We start from the raw sequence: 16,450 nt of genomic DNA, 5'->3' as shown, positions 1-16,450 counted from the left end.
AGCAGCTACATACCAGATCAACAAAGTACTAGCAATTTCAACAGAATTAGAAAGTCCCAAAAAGTAAGTGTGAATGACTTGCCAAAGGTTAACCATAGATGCTGTGCAGAGCAGGTGGAGAAGGGCAGGCAGGTGAGCAGCCTTCATTTGTTCTCTACCATTAATGCCTGGAGGGCAGGAAAGCCATGGGATGTAACAAAAGTGATAAGCACGGAACAAAATCTATATCTTGTGATAAAATTTATGTTTAACCTAAGTAATACTGAGAGGAAGGACTGTGCCTAAGCAAGGTGCAGACATGCTGCTTTAATATGTTGGAAATATATAATTACTTTTCTCTGTTAGAAATGCAGAGATGTCATTTTATTTTTTTTTTTAAGCAAAAAAAATTATAATGGTTTTGAATTGATTTGAATTTGAATTGAAGTGGACTGCTTCAATATATGCAATAAATCCTGATGGACACCAGGACAATTCACTGTACCACACTCATCCAAAACACAGGGGAACTGAACCTAATCAGGTTGCTGCGATTATTACAGAGCTGAAAATAGACCGCACCTTCAAAGATGCTTTCTTTAAGAAAACATACTTTTAAAATCAAGTACAGCTGCTGATGCTGAACCTATGATAAAGTTTTTTATTTAAAGAAGTCTTTCATCAAAATCTGACAAATTCACATGATTGGCACTTTGCAAGATCATGGGTAGGTAGATCTGCTTTTTTCAACTGAGAGCAAATGAAAGTATGCAACAGGATGAGAGCAAAGATGTGGGCTGTATTTAAGCTAACAGACCTCCTGACAGCTTGGGGTTTTTCCCTGTGTTTTATATTAAGAAACATGAGCACAGTATACGGGCTTTGCTGATAAGAGTAGAAAAATGAATTGGCAGGCACTTCCCCAGACGAGACAGGAAAGCAGTGTTTGAACACAGCTGAAATTATAGAATCAGAGAGTCATAGAAACTTTTAGGTTGGAAAAGAACTTTAAGATCATCGAGTCCAACCATAAACCTAACACTGCCAAGTCTACCACTAAACCATGTCTGTAAGTGCCACACCTACACATCTTTTAAATCCCTTCAGGGATGGTGACTCAACCACTTCCCCCGGCTTGACAACCCCTTCAGTGAAGAAATTTTTTCTTAACATCCAAGCTAAACCTCCCCTGGTGCAACTTGAGGCCATCTCCTCTTGTCCTACTGCTTGTTACTTGGGAGAAGAGACTGACTCCCACCTTGCTACAACCTCCTTTCAGGTGGTTGTAGAGAGCGATAAGGTCTCCCCTCAGCCTCCTTTTCTCCAGGCTAAACAGCCCCAGTCCCCTCAGCCGCTCCTCATAAGACTTGTGCTCCAGGCCCCTCACCAGCTTGGTCACCCTTCTCTGGACATGTTCCAGCACCTCCATGTCTTTCATGTAGTGAGGGGCCCAAAACTGAACACAGGACTCGAGGTGCGGCCTCACCAGTGCCGAACACGGGGGAACAATCACCTCCCTGCTCCTGCTGGCCACGCTATTTCTGATACAGGCCAGGATGCTGTTGGCCTTCTTGGCCAACTGGCAACACTGTCGGCTCATATACTCAGCCAGCTGTCGACCAACACCCCCAGGTCTTTTTCCGCCATGCAGCTTTCCAGCCACTCTTCCCCAAGCCTGTAGCGCTGCGTGGGGTTGTTGTGACCCAAGTGCAGGACCCAGCACTTGGCCTTGTTGAACCTCATACAATTGGTCTCAGCCCATTGATCCAGCCTGTCCAAATCCCTCCGTAGGACTGCTTTAACAGCTGATCTCGGAACTGATGTTCAAAGCTCTCCATCTAGCTTCATCTAATAGTTTTAGTTTCAGCTAAATACAAGGGAATTGAAAAGAATCAGGAAGTAAGGCCATTTCTAGTGACCACAGTAATTGAAAGAAAACCCTTTATTCTGAAAAAGCTGCTGTTTATTCATTACATGGTCAGGTCCTTAAAGGTGAGGAACCACTGAATTAATGAAAACAGTTCAAAGAAATTTTGTTCAGGACACTTTATTGCTCTTTTTTTGATGGGATCAAGAGCTGTAAGAAAATATGGATGTGAGGAAGGTCTGGAATGCTCAGAAGGTTTGTTTTGTGTGGGCAAAAAACAATAACTTTGCAGTTTTCAAATTAAAGGAGCAACGTCTGTCACTACTAATCAAAATGTGGTGCCTCATCAGTTCAGATCATTGCCTCACAAAGAGCATATAACTACAGCCATATCCCCCTCATCAAACACTGAGTTAATTATGGTCATAAACCTATTAAAGCAACAACAACAAAAAAATCAAGACAGATGACTTAGCTTCTGAGCTGGATTTGGTGTTTCTAGGTAATACAAAAAAGGGTATCAGGGCCTTGTAGCATTTCTTGTGCAGATAGCTCCATAGGAACACACCAATATGCTGGATGGCATCTTACTTTGTAGATAATGTCTGAGCATCTGAGAGGTTTCAAGGTGAGGTGACTGTGGCCACTGCATAGCTTTACTTTGGGGGCAGTGGTGAAGGAAATCTAAAGAAAATGATTACACGTGTTTCCCTGCCAGGAACCTTGCTTATTGATCATGCATTGAATTTATATGTTAGCTTTTGAAGGACTCTTTAAATGAGAGAGCAAAGCTATCACAAAAAAACAGTATCTGGAAGCTGAAGCCAGAAAACCTCAAACTGGAATTAGGGCACACTTGTTTAAGTCAGGCCAACTCATCACCTGGACACAGGTTTCCAGCCTGTTTGAAGACATCAGAAAATAGCTACCTTTCCAGAAGGTATACAGTACAAGTTTGGGTCTTGCTTTGGGAGGAACAGGGTGCTCTCCAATGGCCTGTGAAGGACAGGAAGTCAGGGCTGATGGTCTGGCAGCCCCTCTAATTTCAGCAGATCAGTAAGAGAACTTCGTGATCAGAGGCTGAGGAGAAAAAAGCAGTATTGACTGCTAGGGAAAAGACCCATCTGGAGATAACCTGTTCCCCCTGACCCATACCCAGCATTTCTCCAGTAGAAGCAGCAACAAAGAGGTGACTCCAGAGAACGATTCACCTGAAACACCCACCTCTGGTGGGGCTAGCTCTGATAACTAGGAAAGGAGCCCAAAGGCTGGACTTGCAGCTTTAGATGGGTGGAGCCAGATGAGGTGAGTCACTCCCTCCAGCATTCACTGATGGTCCTAGCCATGTATCATTTACCTTTGAAGTCAGGCAACATTTAGCCATGACAGTCCATGATGGCTGATTTCTGTTTTAATAAAAAGCAAAGAGTAATAGGAAACCTAGTGAACACTTCTGAAAAATAGTTAAAAAAAGGGGTATCCAGTTGCTTATAGCCATTTTTTACCTATTATCATTTACTTTATTTATTAGAAGAAACAATAACCTGTATGAGAAGACCAGGTTTAAGACCATCTAAGAAAACTGAAGGTGCGCAAGTCCATGGGACCTGATGAGATGTATCCATGAGTCTCGAGGGAACTGGTGGATGAAGCCACTATCCATCAGATCTGAGAAGCTGTGGCAGTCCAGGAAGTTCCTACTGACTAGAAAAGGGGAAACATAACCCCTGTTTTTAAAAAGTGAAAAAAGGAAGACCTGGGGAACTACAGGCCAGACAGTCTCACCTCTGTGCCCAGCAAGATCATGGAGCAGATCCTTCTGGAAACTATACTAAGGCACATGGAAAATAAGGAGGTGATTGGTGACAGCCAACATGACTTCACTAAGGGCAAATTGTGCCTGACAAATTTGGTGGTCTTTTACGACACGGTTACAGTGTTGGTGGATAAGGAAAGAGCAACGGACATCATCTACCTGGACTTGTGCAAAGCTTTTGACACTGTCCTGCACAACATCCTTGTCTCTAAACTGGAGAGACATGGATTTCATGGATGGACCACTCAGTGGATAAGGAATTGGCTGGATGGTCGCGCTCAAAGAGTTGCAGTCAATGGCTCGATGGCCAAGTGGAGTCCAGTGACGAGTGGCATTCCTCAGGGGTTGGTATTGGGACCAGCACTGTTCAACATCTTTGTTGGCGACAAAGGGATTGAGTGCACCCTCAGCAAGTTTGTTGAGGACACCAAGCTGTGTGGTGTGGTCGACATGCTGGAGGGAAGGGATGCCATCCAGAGGGACCTTGACAGGCTTGAGGGGTAGGCCCATGCGAATCTCATGAAGTTCAACAAGACCAAGTGCAAGGTCCTGCACATGGGTCGGGGCAATCCCAAGCACAAATACAGGCTGGGTGATGAGTGGACTGAGAGCAGCCCTGAGGAGAAGGACTTGGGGGTATTAGTGGATGAAAAACTGAGTATGAGCCAGCAATGTGCGCTTGCAGCCCAGAAAGCCAACCAGATCCTGGGCTGCATCAAAAGAAGTGTGACCAGCAGGTCGAGGGAGGTGATTCTGCCCCTCCACTCCACTCTCATGAGACCCCACCTGCAATACTGTGTTCAGCTCTGGGGCCCCCAACATAAGAAGGACATGGACCTGTTGGAGTGAGTCCAGAGGAGGGCCACGAAGATGATCAGAGGGCTGGAGCACCTCTCCTGTGAAGACAGGCTGAGAGAGTTGGGGTTGTTCAGCCTGGAGAAGAGAAGGCTCCGGGGAGACCTTCCTTATAGCAGCCTTCCAGTACCTAAAGGGGGCCTACAAGAAAGCTGGAGAGGGACTTTTTAAAAGGGCATGTAGTGACAGGACAAGGGGTAATGGTTTGAAACTGAAAGAGGGTAGATTTAGATTAGATGTGAGGAAGAAGTTCTTCACCGTGAGGGTGGTGAGACACTGGAACAGGTTGCCCAGAGAGGCTGTGGATGCCCCATCCCCGGAAGTGTTCAAGGCCAGGTTGGATGGGGCTTCGAGCAACCTGGTCTAGTGGAAGGTGTCCCTGCCCATGGCAGGGTGGTTGGAACTGCACAGTCTTTAAGGTCCCTTCCAACCCAAACAGTCTATGATTCTATAAACATTCTTTGTTAAATTCTTGAGCGGTAGTTTGAACACCAATAGAAATCTGAAGCTTCACTCCAAAATAATCTCTTTGGTTTTTTTTCCTCATTAGCTTAAGTCCACAGATAATCAATAACATGACTATGGCTTACCAAACATCTGGTTAGCTTCATATTCCAGTGACAGAGGATGCAGAGCAACTCTAGATGCTATTTTAGATAGTGAAATTTGCACTTTGCAGAACTTATTTTAAAATCCTGCTATGCAGCATTATCTAATCTCCTGCTCATCTAAAAATACCATCATTCTAGCATGCAAACCAAATTATATTTGTCTGAGATTCATGAAAGAGGAAGCATCGTAAGTGCAAAACATTCAACACAGATCCAAGTTCTGATACAGATGAAAAATCTTACTCTGCAATTTTTGGAAGTTATCATCTAATCCAAAGGTCACACACAGTTTAGCTGTGCTCTGAGCATAAGAAACCAAGCACTATGGGAAGGTGGTTCATAATTTTGCATAAGGACCCTTATTCTTGTAGGAAAATAGCGTAAAATAATGACACAGACCCAAAGCTACATTCTTTCTTACTAGTGGTAATTATAGGTTATCAGGAACCAGAAAAAAGAGTTTGTTTGCTGATCAGTGGTAGCATTCAAACTAAGGTATTTAATGTAGATGGGATTATTGATTCTATTTTTCTATTTGTATGAATAAGGAACACCTGGGTTTAACACAGCAAACATGGGAAAAAATTCTAATTGGCTTAAAACTCAGGCATCTGAAACAGTCACTAAAGCTACAGTGTTTTTGACATAGGTGACATTAACAAGACCCTCACTTTGGGTGATCTTGTAATGCATTATGGCTCCAGCTATTGCTTTTTCACTGACCAAATACAGGTGTTCCCCCCTCCCAAACTCCCTCTCTGCCCAGACATGTCCCAGGATGTCTCACTTGCTTAACTTCCAGATGTCATCCCAAGAACTTTCATTTTCACCTAGTAAAAAATGAACCTTTTTTCCCTCACTGCACCTCCATGCTCTCTCTGCTCATCCTGTGACCTAGCAGTCATATCTGACTCATTCTGTTTCCTTGTACTTGCATTCCAAATAAATCCCATTGCTGCTTCTTGTATAATATTTCTATGCATTAACTCTTTTGCCAGGTTAATTCTGTGCCTTTATTGCCATCACAACCTTTTATCTCCTTTATACATGTACTATCAAGTCCAGGACATACATCAATCAGACCATATTCCTTGCATACTGGTTTGATGATACTAGCTCTTTTTAATTCCTTAGCAAATTTCTTTTGTTGTATCAGCAGCATTTGTATAATTTTTGTCCGGTTATCTTATGTTTCTCTGTGTAAAGACAGGGTAAGAATTATTATCTGCTCTCTCAAGTGCCTCCTTAAGGTTTGCTTCTCATTTCTCTGAAAAACAGAAAGAGAAAAAAAGCCCCCATAATACCAGTGCAAAGACTTAGTATTGTGTAGGTACTTTGAGGTGCCTGCTACCTCTCTCAGGGCAGCGAGAGGCTATGAAGTAGCCATCCTAACACTGATCTAAACCCTGTCATTGAGAACTAATTGCATATATGTCCTGTGAAGGCACCAGACAAGCTCCAGTCATATGAAACTTGAATGGAGGTATAACACTTCACAGAGGGGGAGATGGGGGTGGGCGGGGGGGCAGGCAGGGAAGCACCATATAGACAAAGAAAAATGCATAAGTCTTTACAGAAAAGACAAGTAGGTAAAAGATGCAATCAGCTCTCACCACTTCACTTTTTTCCTTACATGCCTTTTATCTGTGTTGCTCAGCACTGTGTTCGTGGAGGTTTATACACTCTGAAAAATTCTGGTTGCTACCTTACGAGCATTTACTCCTCACGGAAACTCATTTCACATCTCATCAGTTACAGCAATGAGATGGGGAAACTGATTTCTTGTTTCTCTGAGGTATGTGCATGCTGGGTGGATGGCACAGCCGCAGCCCAAGCTAAAATGAGTCCTGGCCTGAGTTCCCCCACACCTCCTCTGGGCTGGGTGATCTCCAGGATTAGTGCTCTCTTTAAAGAGCAGCTCCAGGCATTTCCAAAGAAATGCACTGAAATGGAAAACATGCTTTCATTTCAGCTCCTCTTTAGCAAGTTAGACAGCAGTAGATGTGAGCGTTTGATTAAGGCGTGTTGCATCCATTTCCATGTATTGCTTTGTCTTTCCCTTTCACGGAGCCCTGCGACATAACTCAGTATCACTTATAGTAGACTATGCCTGAGAGATGATTTGAGACACTGCCAGCACTTGGCCTGTTTGGTTTGCAGGGTTCATGACACTATGTGGTAAGTCATGAGTATTTGTCTATGAACTCTGGTCTTAAGCAAACCCAGAAGCCATGGAAAACCACAGAGCATCACAAGACTCCTGCAAAAAAACCCCACCCATAAAACTATCTGTTTGCTCAAATTACGAATCTATTTACTTCTGGAAACTGCTAAGTATTTTGGTAAAGTTATGGCAAACTTCCAGGTTATAAAAAAGACCTGAGATCTCATTATTAGCATTTCCTAGGGCAATAAAGAAAAAGATATCCCTTACCGTGGCATTCTCATTTTCTTATTTTCCCTGCTGTTGCATTACTTCTTACAATTGGATGTGATAGGAAAGCGCTGTACAGCCTGTCAGGGAACTGGAGCAGCACTCACAGCTCGGTGAAATTAAAGGCTACACGTGATAGCTATTAGTCCTGCGATACTAGGAAGGAGCACTTGGTGATGAGTACAGTGTGAGGCTTTGAATAGGAACTAAGGGGGAACTGAAAAACATTAAGAGCATAAGGAGAAAATAACCTTGAAATCTCTCTGGACTAGAAGCCTCTCTCTCAACAAACACTCTGGGCTTTAGTGTCCCCACAGCTGCCAGCATGCAGCTACTCCGGCACTGCAAGGCACTGGCTACAAAGCCAAAAAGGAGCCTATCACTTCTGGAAAATTTGCCTGCCTGTCTTTCTCACCCAGAAATACTGGGTTGCTCAGAAATGCCAAACAACTTTTAAGTGATTTCCAGCTGCATTTTTACTGTTGAGGACAAGCATATCCATATGCAGGACAAATAGCTCTGGTGGGTCCAAGGAGCTCAGCAGAAGAAGCTCCAGGATATCTGTTAGGCAAAGTCAGCCTGGTTAGAGAACTGGTCTGGGGCCTGCAGGATTCAGTTTCAGCTGCTACAAGCACCTTCTTTGCTCCACTACCTTATACTTCCTTCTGGTGTCTTTTGCAAGTAAATCAAAGTAATTGAGACTTGTGTTTGAATCTGGCCTATGTTCTCCTGCAGCAGAGGTGGAGATTTTTAACCAAATTAACAGCACTGAGGATTTCATAAAATGTGAAGCTCTGTCCTTCGTTATGCAACTAAAGGCTTTTTAGCCAAGGTTAGTGGGTTTCAAATTGGCTTTGAAAAGAGTATACCAGCTCCATGGCTCTAAAACTGGCATGTTGAGAGGTACCTCCTCAGTGCCTTTACTGACAGGCATTTAAATAAAATTAGAGTTAAGTGTCGAAGGAGAATAAAGAATAAAACTGATTAGCTATGCATGGCTAATAATAATAATAAAGTGGAAAATATTTTGGACTAAAAGTAATGGACACATCTTTAGTATGTCATATGTGAATTTATCTGCATGACTGCCACTCCTATTAATGGGAGCTACTTGGCTAAATTTCTGCTCAGTGAGCTTTTAATTCATCCCTAAGGGATTACGTTTAAATTTAAATTTACAAAAGTCATTTAATGTTAAAGCTGAAACACTGTCTTAAATTCATACGGTTTTCAGAGAACAAAGAAGTAGTGAAATGAATTAGTAGTGATGTATTAGTATGAATATTGAATTTCCTGATTTTAGTCATTAATTTGGGGTGGTCATAAGTCGTGACATCCTGGTTCTGACCAATACTTGGTTAGTGTGACATTCTGCTGTCCCAGCACCAGATGCTCTCAAACACTTGACAAAAAAATAAGTGCTTGATAACATGTTTATAATCAGCATTTTTTTTCTAGCTACTGTCAATAGTTGGCTTAAATTCTGACGCAGATGTGACCCAGGGTTCTTTAGTTTATATTTTACTGCTAGTTCTCTCAGAATCCTTCTGAATTATGCACTACTTGTATTTAAGGGTTGAAATTCCATATAGATTTACTGTGTAAAAAAAAAATCAAATCCCTTTTTATCATTTTAAATTAGTTCCCTTTCAATCTCTCTCTAGTTCTTTTTTTAAGGAAAAGTTTATTTAGGAAGACCTAATTTTCCTTTAGGTACTCTTCACTATTTTCTTTCTTTCACTGTGTCGTCTCTTATTCCCAGTTTTTTTCTAAATGAAATTATCCAAAACTTGTTAGCTACTTTCCTTACAAACGTTTTTGATGTGTATCTTCTCCTGTATCTCTCTTGATGTATGTTTTCTGCTTCTATATATCTTTTCTACTCCTGCCTGTATCCTTTTAACAGTCAAAACTCAGTATAAAAGTACCACACCAATTTATCCAGGCCATAATATTTGCTGTGTTATTACCTGTTCACCTCTATTCCTGCAGATGACTGTAACTTGTTTTTTTCCTATCACCACTGCACTAAATAACTGTTTTCCTGAAGTTCTTCACAGTTATTCACTACCCAACCTTTAGTCCAACTTCCACCCCTTGTTTCTCCTTCCTCTCCTCAGATACCTGTTGTTAGATGAATAAATAGTTGAGACTACTCATCCTAATGCTCACTGCTTTTCTAAACTGTATTTATTAGTTACATAGGCCTTCTGAAATCCCTCTCAGCCTTCTCTGCTGTTAAAGTATGTTATCTCCTGTGCTAGCTGTCTTTTTTGCCACCTCTCTGTTCACCTCCCTCCAGACTGATCATACATGAAATAACACTTAATCCACGTGCTGGGGGCACCTACACATAGCCACTTCCTATGTAGAAAATTGCTCATCTCTTCCACCTCTTTGACTTTATCTCTTAACCAGCTTCTACTCCATGTCTGATCTTGTCTGCTTGACTGTTCACTCTCTGAAGGAGGTGCCAGGTCTTTTAGCATTCTTGTACAATGTTGTCGTGCTATATAAATATTTATTCATACATAAGGCATTCCGAGTTCATTTTATCAGCTCATATTCATCTAGGTGTTTTATACCTATTAATTTTTTTTCCAATTAACTTTTCTACCACTGAGATAAGGCTTTCCACTCTGCAATTACCAGAGTCATCCCCTGCATCTTGTTTAAAATTAGATAAAATATTAACTATTCTCTAGTCCGAGCTGATGTGGAGTATGCTGTATTCTGCAGTTAATTGTGAGAAAAAAATCTCTTACCTTGGGAAAGAGTAACCACTCTGCTCACAGCAAGGCAAAGGTCTGACCTTCAATGGCCTTCTGCTATTGCAGCCCTAGGGTCTCCAAAGTTAATGTCTTTATGGTATGAGCCCACATCACATCCAGATTTAAAGTCCATAAGTTCATTTTCACTTGAGACTTCAGCTAAGTGGTAAATCAGGCTCTTACAAGAGATATGTGTCAGAAATTAAGTCAGCATGGCATGCAGCTACCTACTTTCAGACAATTGAAAGGATAATACCAAGTAACCTTCTTAGATATGTTCACTTTAGTGAACATTGTTCATGTCTGATTCTGAAAATACTGATTTAGAAGCAAGAATATAAAATGCTCTTTCCTTGTTTTTTTCCTCTTTAAATGTGTTCTGAATGGATTAAAAATAAATATAATGGACTTTGTTCTTATGCAGAAATTTTACCTTCCTAAAAAATTGCTGAATGGGAAAAAAACTAAGGCTGAAAGACTCAACTGCTTCCTACAGGTAATAAATCAGGAAGGGAAGAGAGTTTACAAGTGACTTAATTGTCATTTCCAAGCATGGTCATAAGTTTAAAAGATATAGCACAACACAAGAAGAAGTGCAGTCAAATGTCTCAAGGAACACATGTCTCTGTGTTACTAGAAAGAACATTTCCAGTGGTATATACATTTATGTTGTATCAGTCCTTTGCTAGGAAAAATCAGTCCAACGTAAGCTTCATTCTTGCAATAAAGTTCACTAGGATGCTGTAGTAGCATCCACACAGAGAGGTGGCAAATGTTCTCTCCAACTTCTTCTAAATTAACTTACCCATAAATACCTGTTAACTCCCCTTTCTAACACATATATAACCTCCTTCCACTCTGCTCATTCACCACTTCCAAATGTAAATGGTTGGGCGATGCTGTGGCATTAAAGACAGTAATACACTTATTTAAAATCAGGCCTTCCTGCAGGTTGACTGTGTGGGTGTGCATCTCTCTATGGCTTGCTGCAGTCGAAGGTATGAATGCTACTCCACGAGGTACCAAGCTGGTATCTAGCATGGACGGCAAAAGCAATGCCATTATCTAAGTCGAGGCTCCACTCTAAGGCTACCTAAACCTGTCTGGAAGCCTAAGCAGATCGTTCACCTCAGGAAGAGCGGTGACCACAGGGGGCATTCACTTAAACACTCCGGTCTCTCTCAAATGGTAGCATCTTTGCCTATGACACTTCACTGTGGTCAGTGATTTTTGCCCATTGATTTTTGCACTGCAGATCCAACATGATAATCAAAACAAGCATGATAATGTAACGTGATAATGATAATATAACATGATATAGCCTTCTGATAATATAACATAATAAAACATGATCAATATAACATGATAATCAATATAAGCAGCACACATGGCTCTGAGAAAAGCCTTCAGAATCCATGTACGCAATAAATACCCAAAAGAACTACCAAAGAAAAGAAAAAGAGTGAGAATACCTCATGATATTTTTTCACTGTTTTCCCTGACATGCAAGTGCAGGACTTCCAGTTCGAAGTCCCACAGCCACAGTTTCCTCCACAGCGCTGGACAAGGAGGCAGCGGGGGAAGAAAACTACGTTTGTCAGCTTCAGTTCCTCCCTTAAATTGACAGAGTAGTTTCTCGGAGTGCAGCTGTAACGTTTCACATCATCATTCAACCTGTCCAGGTCAACTGCAATGCAAAAGAAGTTTCATTAGTAAGGTTTGAGTGGGACATTCCTCTGGTTTATACTGCTCCCCGGGCAGTCAATAACACAAAGTGATGTGACACTGGTTGGAAAGTATGTGAAGTATAGCAGTGATTTCTGAACAGATAAATAGAAACCTACCAATTTTACATCATTACAGGTGGCCATCCAGGCTCTCATCCTGCTCCCACTGACTCCCATAGCAGAGCTTACACTGACTATAAAGGTGAAAGGTAGGCTTGCAGTAAAATATTGGCCTGAAAGTTGAAGACTAGTTATTTGCTTTGTCACTATCTGTTGGATCCTTGGGTAAGAGATTCCACCTCTGCTACTCTCTTCCCTCCTCTGCTTATACCTGGCTTACTTAGATGATGACCTCTTTTTTGTTATTATGGGCTGTCCTGGTTTCAGCTGGGATAGAGTTAACTGTCTTCCTAGTAGCTGGTATGGTGCTACGTTTTGAGTTCAGTATGTGAAGAACGTTGATAACGCTGATGTTTTCAGTTGTTGCTAAGTAGTGTTTAGACTAAAGTCAAGGATTTTTCAGCTTCTCATGCCCAGCCAGTGAGAAAGCTGGAGGGGCACAAGAAGTTGGCACAGGACAGAGCCAGGACAGCTGACCCAAACTGGCCAACGGTGTATTCCATACCATGTGACGTCCCATTTAGTATAGGAACTGGGAAGTGGGGGCGGGGAATCACCGCTCGAAGACTGGCTGGGTGTCGGTCAGCGGGTGGTGAGCGATTGCACTGCGCATCATTTGTACATTCCAATCCTTTCATTATTGTTGTTGTCATTTTATTAGTGTTATCATTATCATTATTAGTTTATTCTTTTCTGTTCTATTAAACCGTTCTTATCTCAACCCACGGGTTTTGCTTGTTTTCCTGATTTTCTCCCCCATCCCACTGCGGGGCGGGGGGAGTGAGTGAGCAGCTGTGTGGTGCTTAGTTGCTGGCTGGGGTTAAACCATGACATGGGCATAACTTCTTTTGCCTAGCTGCAGGCATACGAAAGGCGAACACTTCAAACAAGGCTCTTCCTGTGGTCAGTAGAGAAACGTCTTTGGAGAGTGATTCATCCCTTCCTCACAAGGGCATTTAGGACAGGTGGCATGATTTGCTTTCTCAAGTTGTCTATCTGTATTGTTTATGGATAGGGTCTCAATAACTCTCTTTTAGATGGAGAAATCAATCTAAGCAATATTAATTTTAGCTGGTAAATGCTACTATAATAGGCATACAAATAAATACAATTAAAACTAATGAGCTTCATTGAATGCCAGTAGCTGGTTGATGTTTAAATGCCTGGTATCTCTGAGAGATGTGTCATGTAAACAAGTAGTAAAGCCAACCATAAAAATAACTTATAGACTATTAACTGTGAGTTTAAGTGCTGTTTCTAGCTTTAGCTTGTAAAGCTAAAACAAAACAAAAATACCCTTCCATAAATACATTTTCCACAACTGTAACACAGATAAAAGTAACAAATACAATGAGTTTTATTTCTATAGAAGTTTTCTAATTACTTTTTCTGCTTTCTTCTTTTCCTTAGGATTCTGTCCAACTAAGTTTCGAAAGCTCAGTAATTCATTCAGGACTGAAGGACATGTGAACTTGTGTTGAGTTCCCACCCAAAACAGTATTTGCTGACAGAAACATCATCAGGAAAATAGGAACGGCTCAAAGGAGAACTGAGATAACAGTGTACTGTTTGTGAACATATCAGATTTTCATGGGCATGTTTAATAGCTCAACACCATCTCTGGTCCTGAGTGCACCTATACTTATGCTTTACTATAAACATGAGAAAACCCATAACAAAGACACTTCATACCCTCTGTGGCTCAGTCCTTGTCAACATCACAAAGTAAATTGTGGAAAAATCTGTGATTTGTAAATATCATGCACCTTTACATTCTGGCCTGGAGATATTCACAATGCAGATATGCAAGAGGCAAGGGTACGTAAATGTCACAAGTGCTATTATAGAAAATCATAGCAGCTCCACTTTTCTGGCAAGGTGTTATCTCAGTCAATGAGAATTTAGCAGATAAATTGTGATTTTATAGCAATTGTGATACATTTCACCATGAAATCTCAGTGGTTCTCTCCAGAGAGCTAGCATCTCTCCAAAAGAGGTATAGATCATCCTCCTGGTATAAGCACAAAATCAATGGGGCTGCTGGTATACTCATGCACTGGGAGAAAAATACACTTCTGATGTCCACAGCCAGGACTTAGAAGTCCAGAGAATATTGATTTCTTTGTTTTAACAGATGATATTTTCTTCTCTGCTGTCATTCTCCAAAGCCACCCCTTCTCATTGCAGGCTCTCAGGGTAATTCTTCTTGCAGGGAAGTGTTTCCCACTCCTCTAAATGTTCTCATCAGGACCTTTGCTACCAGCTTTGCTTACTGATAAAGCAAAGAGGTATGTGGCTACTATTCATTTCAGCCAATTCATGTGAAGTAATAATTAACCAAAGGAAGAAGAGGGCAGAAAATATTCTGCCTTCATGATTAATGAGATTTCTTGAGGGGAAAGCTTGGATCTTCCACACTCTGGCACTGCAGCAGTCCAGGGGAATAGATACTGATGTGAGAAGGCTCCTACTAGGACAGGCTGGCTGTGGACTAGAATGGCATTTGCTGAAGGTGCATCTCTAGAAAGAGCTAGAATAAAATGCTCAAAGGCTTAATTCAGCTTTAATTCAGATGAGGTAACATAGGAAACAAGGCTTCCAGTAGCAAACTGGTCATTAAAGAGGGCCCAGACCCAGGTCACATGAACTGACACCTGTGTCCAGGAGATGTCCAGGAGACTGAACAAAATTTGTTCTATCACAGATGAAATTTCCCCTGAGGCTCAACAGTCCTTCTTCCTGCATTGAGACGATACCTATTACCACTGCTGCATTATCAATGCAGAAATGAGTCTTTGTAATGAGACTGGCAGAGAGGGAAAGCACCAGCATTTAAAGGACTGGGGTGGGGGGGCTTTCCTGCAGAGAGCATATTATATCCATCACAGTGTTACACATATTATTAGCTTCAGTACTTAAGCTGCTCAATTTAAATGGCAAGGGGTGACCTGGCAAAGGGCTTTCACTGGAGGGAAGGCTTTGCTTACTAGCCTTCAAAAGCCTAGTTTTGATGACTTTCAGAAGTCTTTGCAGGGTTTTTTAGGCTGTAGCTGAATCAGTACAGAGAGCTGTTGACTTGCTCGAAGCATAGGAGAGAATAATCAGATAATTAGGATAATTTTTTTCTCTATGCAGTATGAGGGACTCAGCTGTTTTCAATGAGGGGTCAAAACTTTCTCCAGATGCATTCTTCAGGAATTCTGAAATCAACCAGTAGCAAAATACATTTATTTAGTGTATTTTTCTATGATGAACTATATTTGAAAAACTTATAGGAAATTTTCAAATGGAAAATTGCATTAATTCTCCTTGGTATCATACTCAAGGCATTCTGATCCTGACTTATTAGCATCTTTCAGAACCCCAAATCCCAGAGTTATCAGTTAAGATGGGAATTCTCTGCACTTTGCCGTATCTCAGGTATCAGAGTCCAGGTTGAAATGGACAAATACAATAGCAGAAAGGTCTTATTTTAGTGATGCTGAAATCATGAAAACAAATAACTTCAAGCAGAGTAGGAGAGACTAAATAAAGGGTTTAAGAGATACACAAGTTATCCTCCATATAAATTCATCTGGAGGTAAACACCTACGCTCTTTTTGACTTTCCTCTACAGAAATCCAGTGCTTGGTGGGATAGGGTGAACGCACAATGACTTCTGTGAACAGTGTATACTGTACTTTGGTAGCATCACACTGACACCCAAGAACAGTTCCTGTTGCCTAATTAGCTTTAGACCATGGTTTGCAGCCCCCTAACAAAAGAACACATTTTGCTCTGAACAACTCTCTCTGCTGAAAGCTTTGACATGCATTTTTCCCTGTCTTGGGATTGTTTTAGTGTCTGGAGCCAGTCCATTTCCTCATCCGTATAACAATGAGATTTTACAGTACAGTCAGTTTCATGCATCACTTCACTGCTGTGACTAAAATGTAACCGAGCCTTGGTGTGATTGGTGTGAAATCCTGCTGCTTTACTTATCAAGGACTGAAACCGCTGGAGTCCTTAATTTAAAACTAGAACTAAAAGGTTCTGTAGACTGGATGCAAATAACTTCAAAGTATTATTACAGAATGTCTGCATCAGAGATTCAATTTGAAGGCAAGGCAGACATAAAAGATGCACTGGAGCAGTAAGCTGGATACTTGGGGTACAGTGTTTGCCCCCTCCTCCCCCTTAAATCCATCCTCATTTCACATAGTGCTATGGCATGTGCTTACCTTGAAACATTGATCTTCATCAGAGGTAAGCACTGAAATTAGGCACTGCA

General features: G+C 41.5%; 1 protein-coding gene across 5 annotated transcripts in view; it reads right to left on the bottom strand.

Moving 5' to 3' along the window:
* Positions 1-16,450, bottom strand: part of PDGFD (platelet derived growth factor D) — a 148,314-nt gene that overhangs the window by 5,560 nt on the left and 126,304 nt on the right. For all 5 annotated transcript variants that reach the window (XM_069808300.1, XM_069808299.1, XM_069808303.1 and 2 more), the window contains one exon: positions 11,806-12,020. In XM_069808300.1, coding sequence (XP_069664401.1) covers positions 11,806-12,020 — 215 coding nt within the window. The remainder of the gene's footprint in view (positions 1-11,805; positions 12,021-16,450) is intronic.

Source organism: Haliaeetus albicilla, chromosome 20 (genome assembly GCF_947461875.1).
Source record: "Haliaeetus albicilla chromosome 20, bHalAlb1.1, whole genome shotgun sequence".
In the NCBI taxonomy this organism is placed as follows: Eukaryota; Metazoa; Chordata; class Aves; order Accipitriformes; family Accipitridae; genus Haliaeetus; species Haliaeetus albicilla.
The sequence above is the reverse complement of the archived record's forward strand: the minus strand, read 5'-3'. Positions and strand labels throughout refer to the sequence as shown.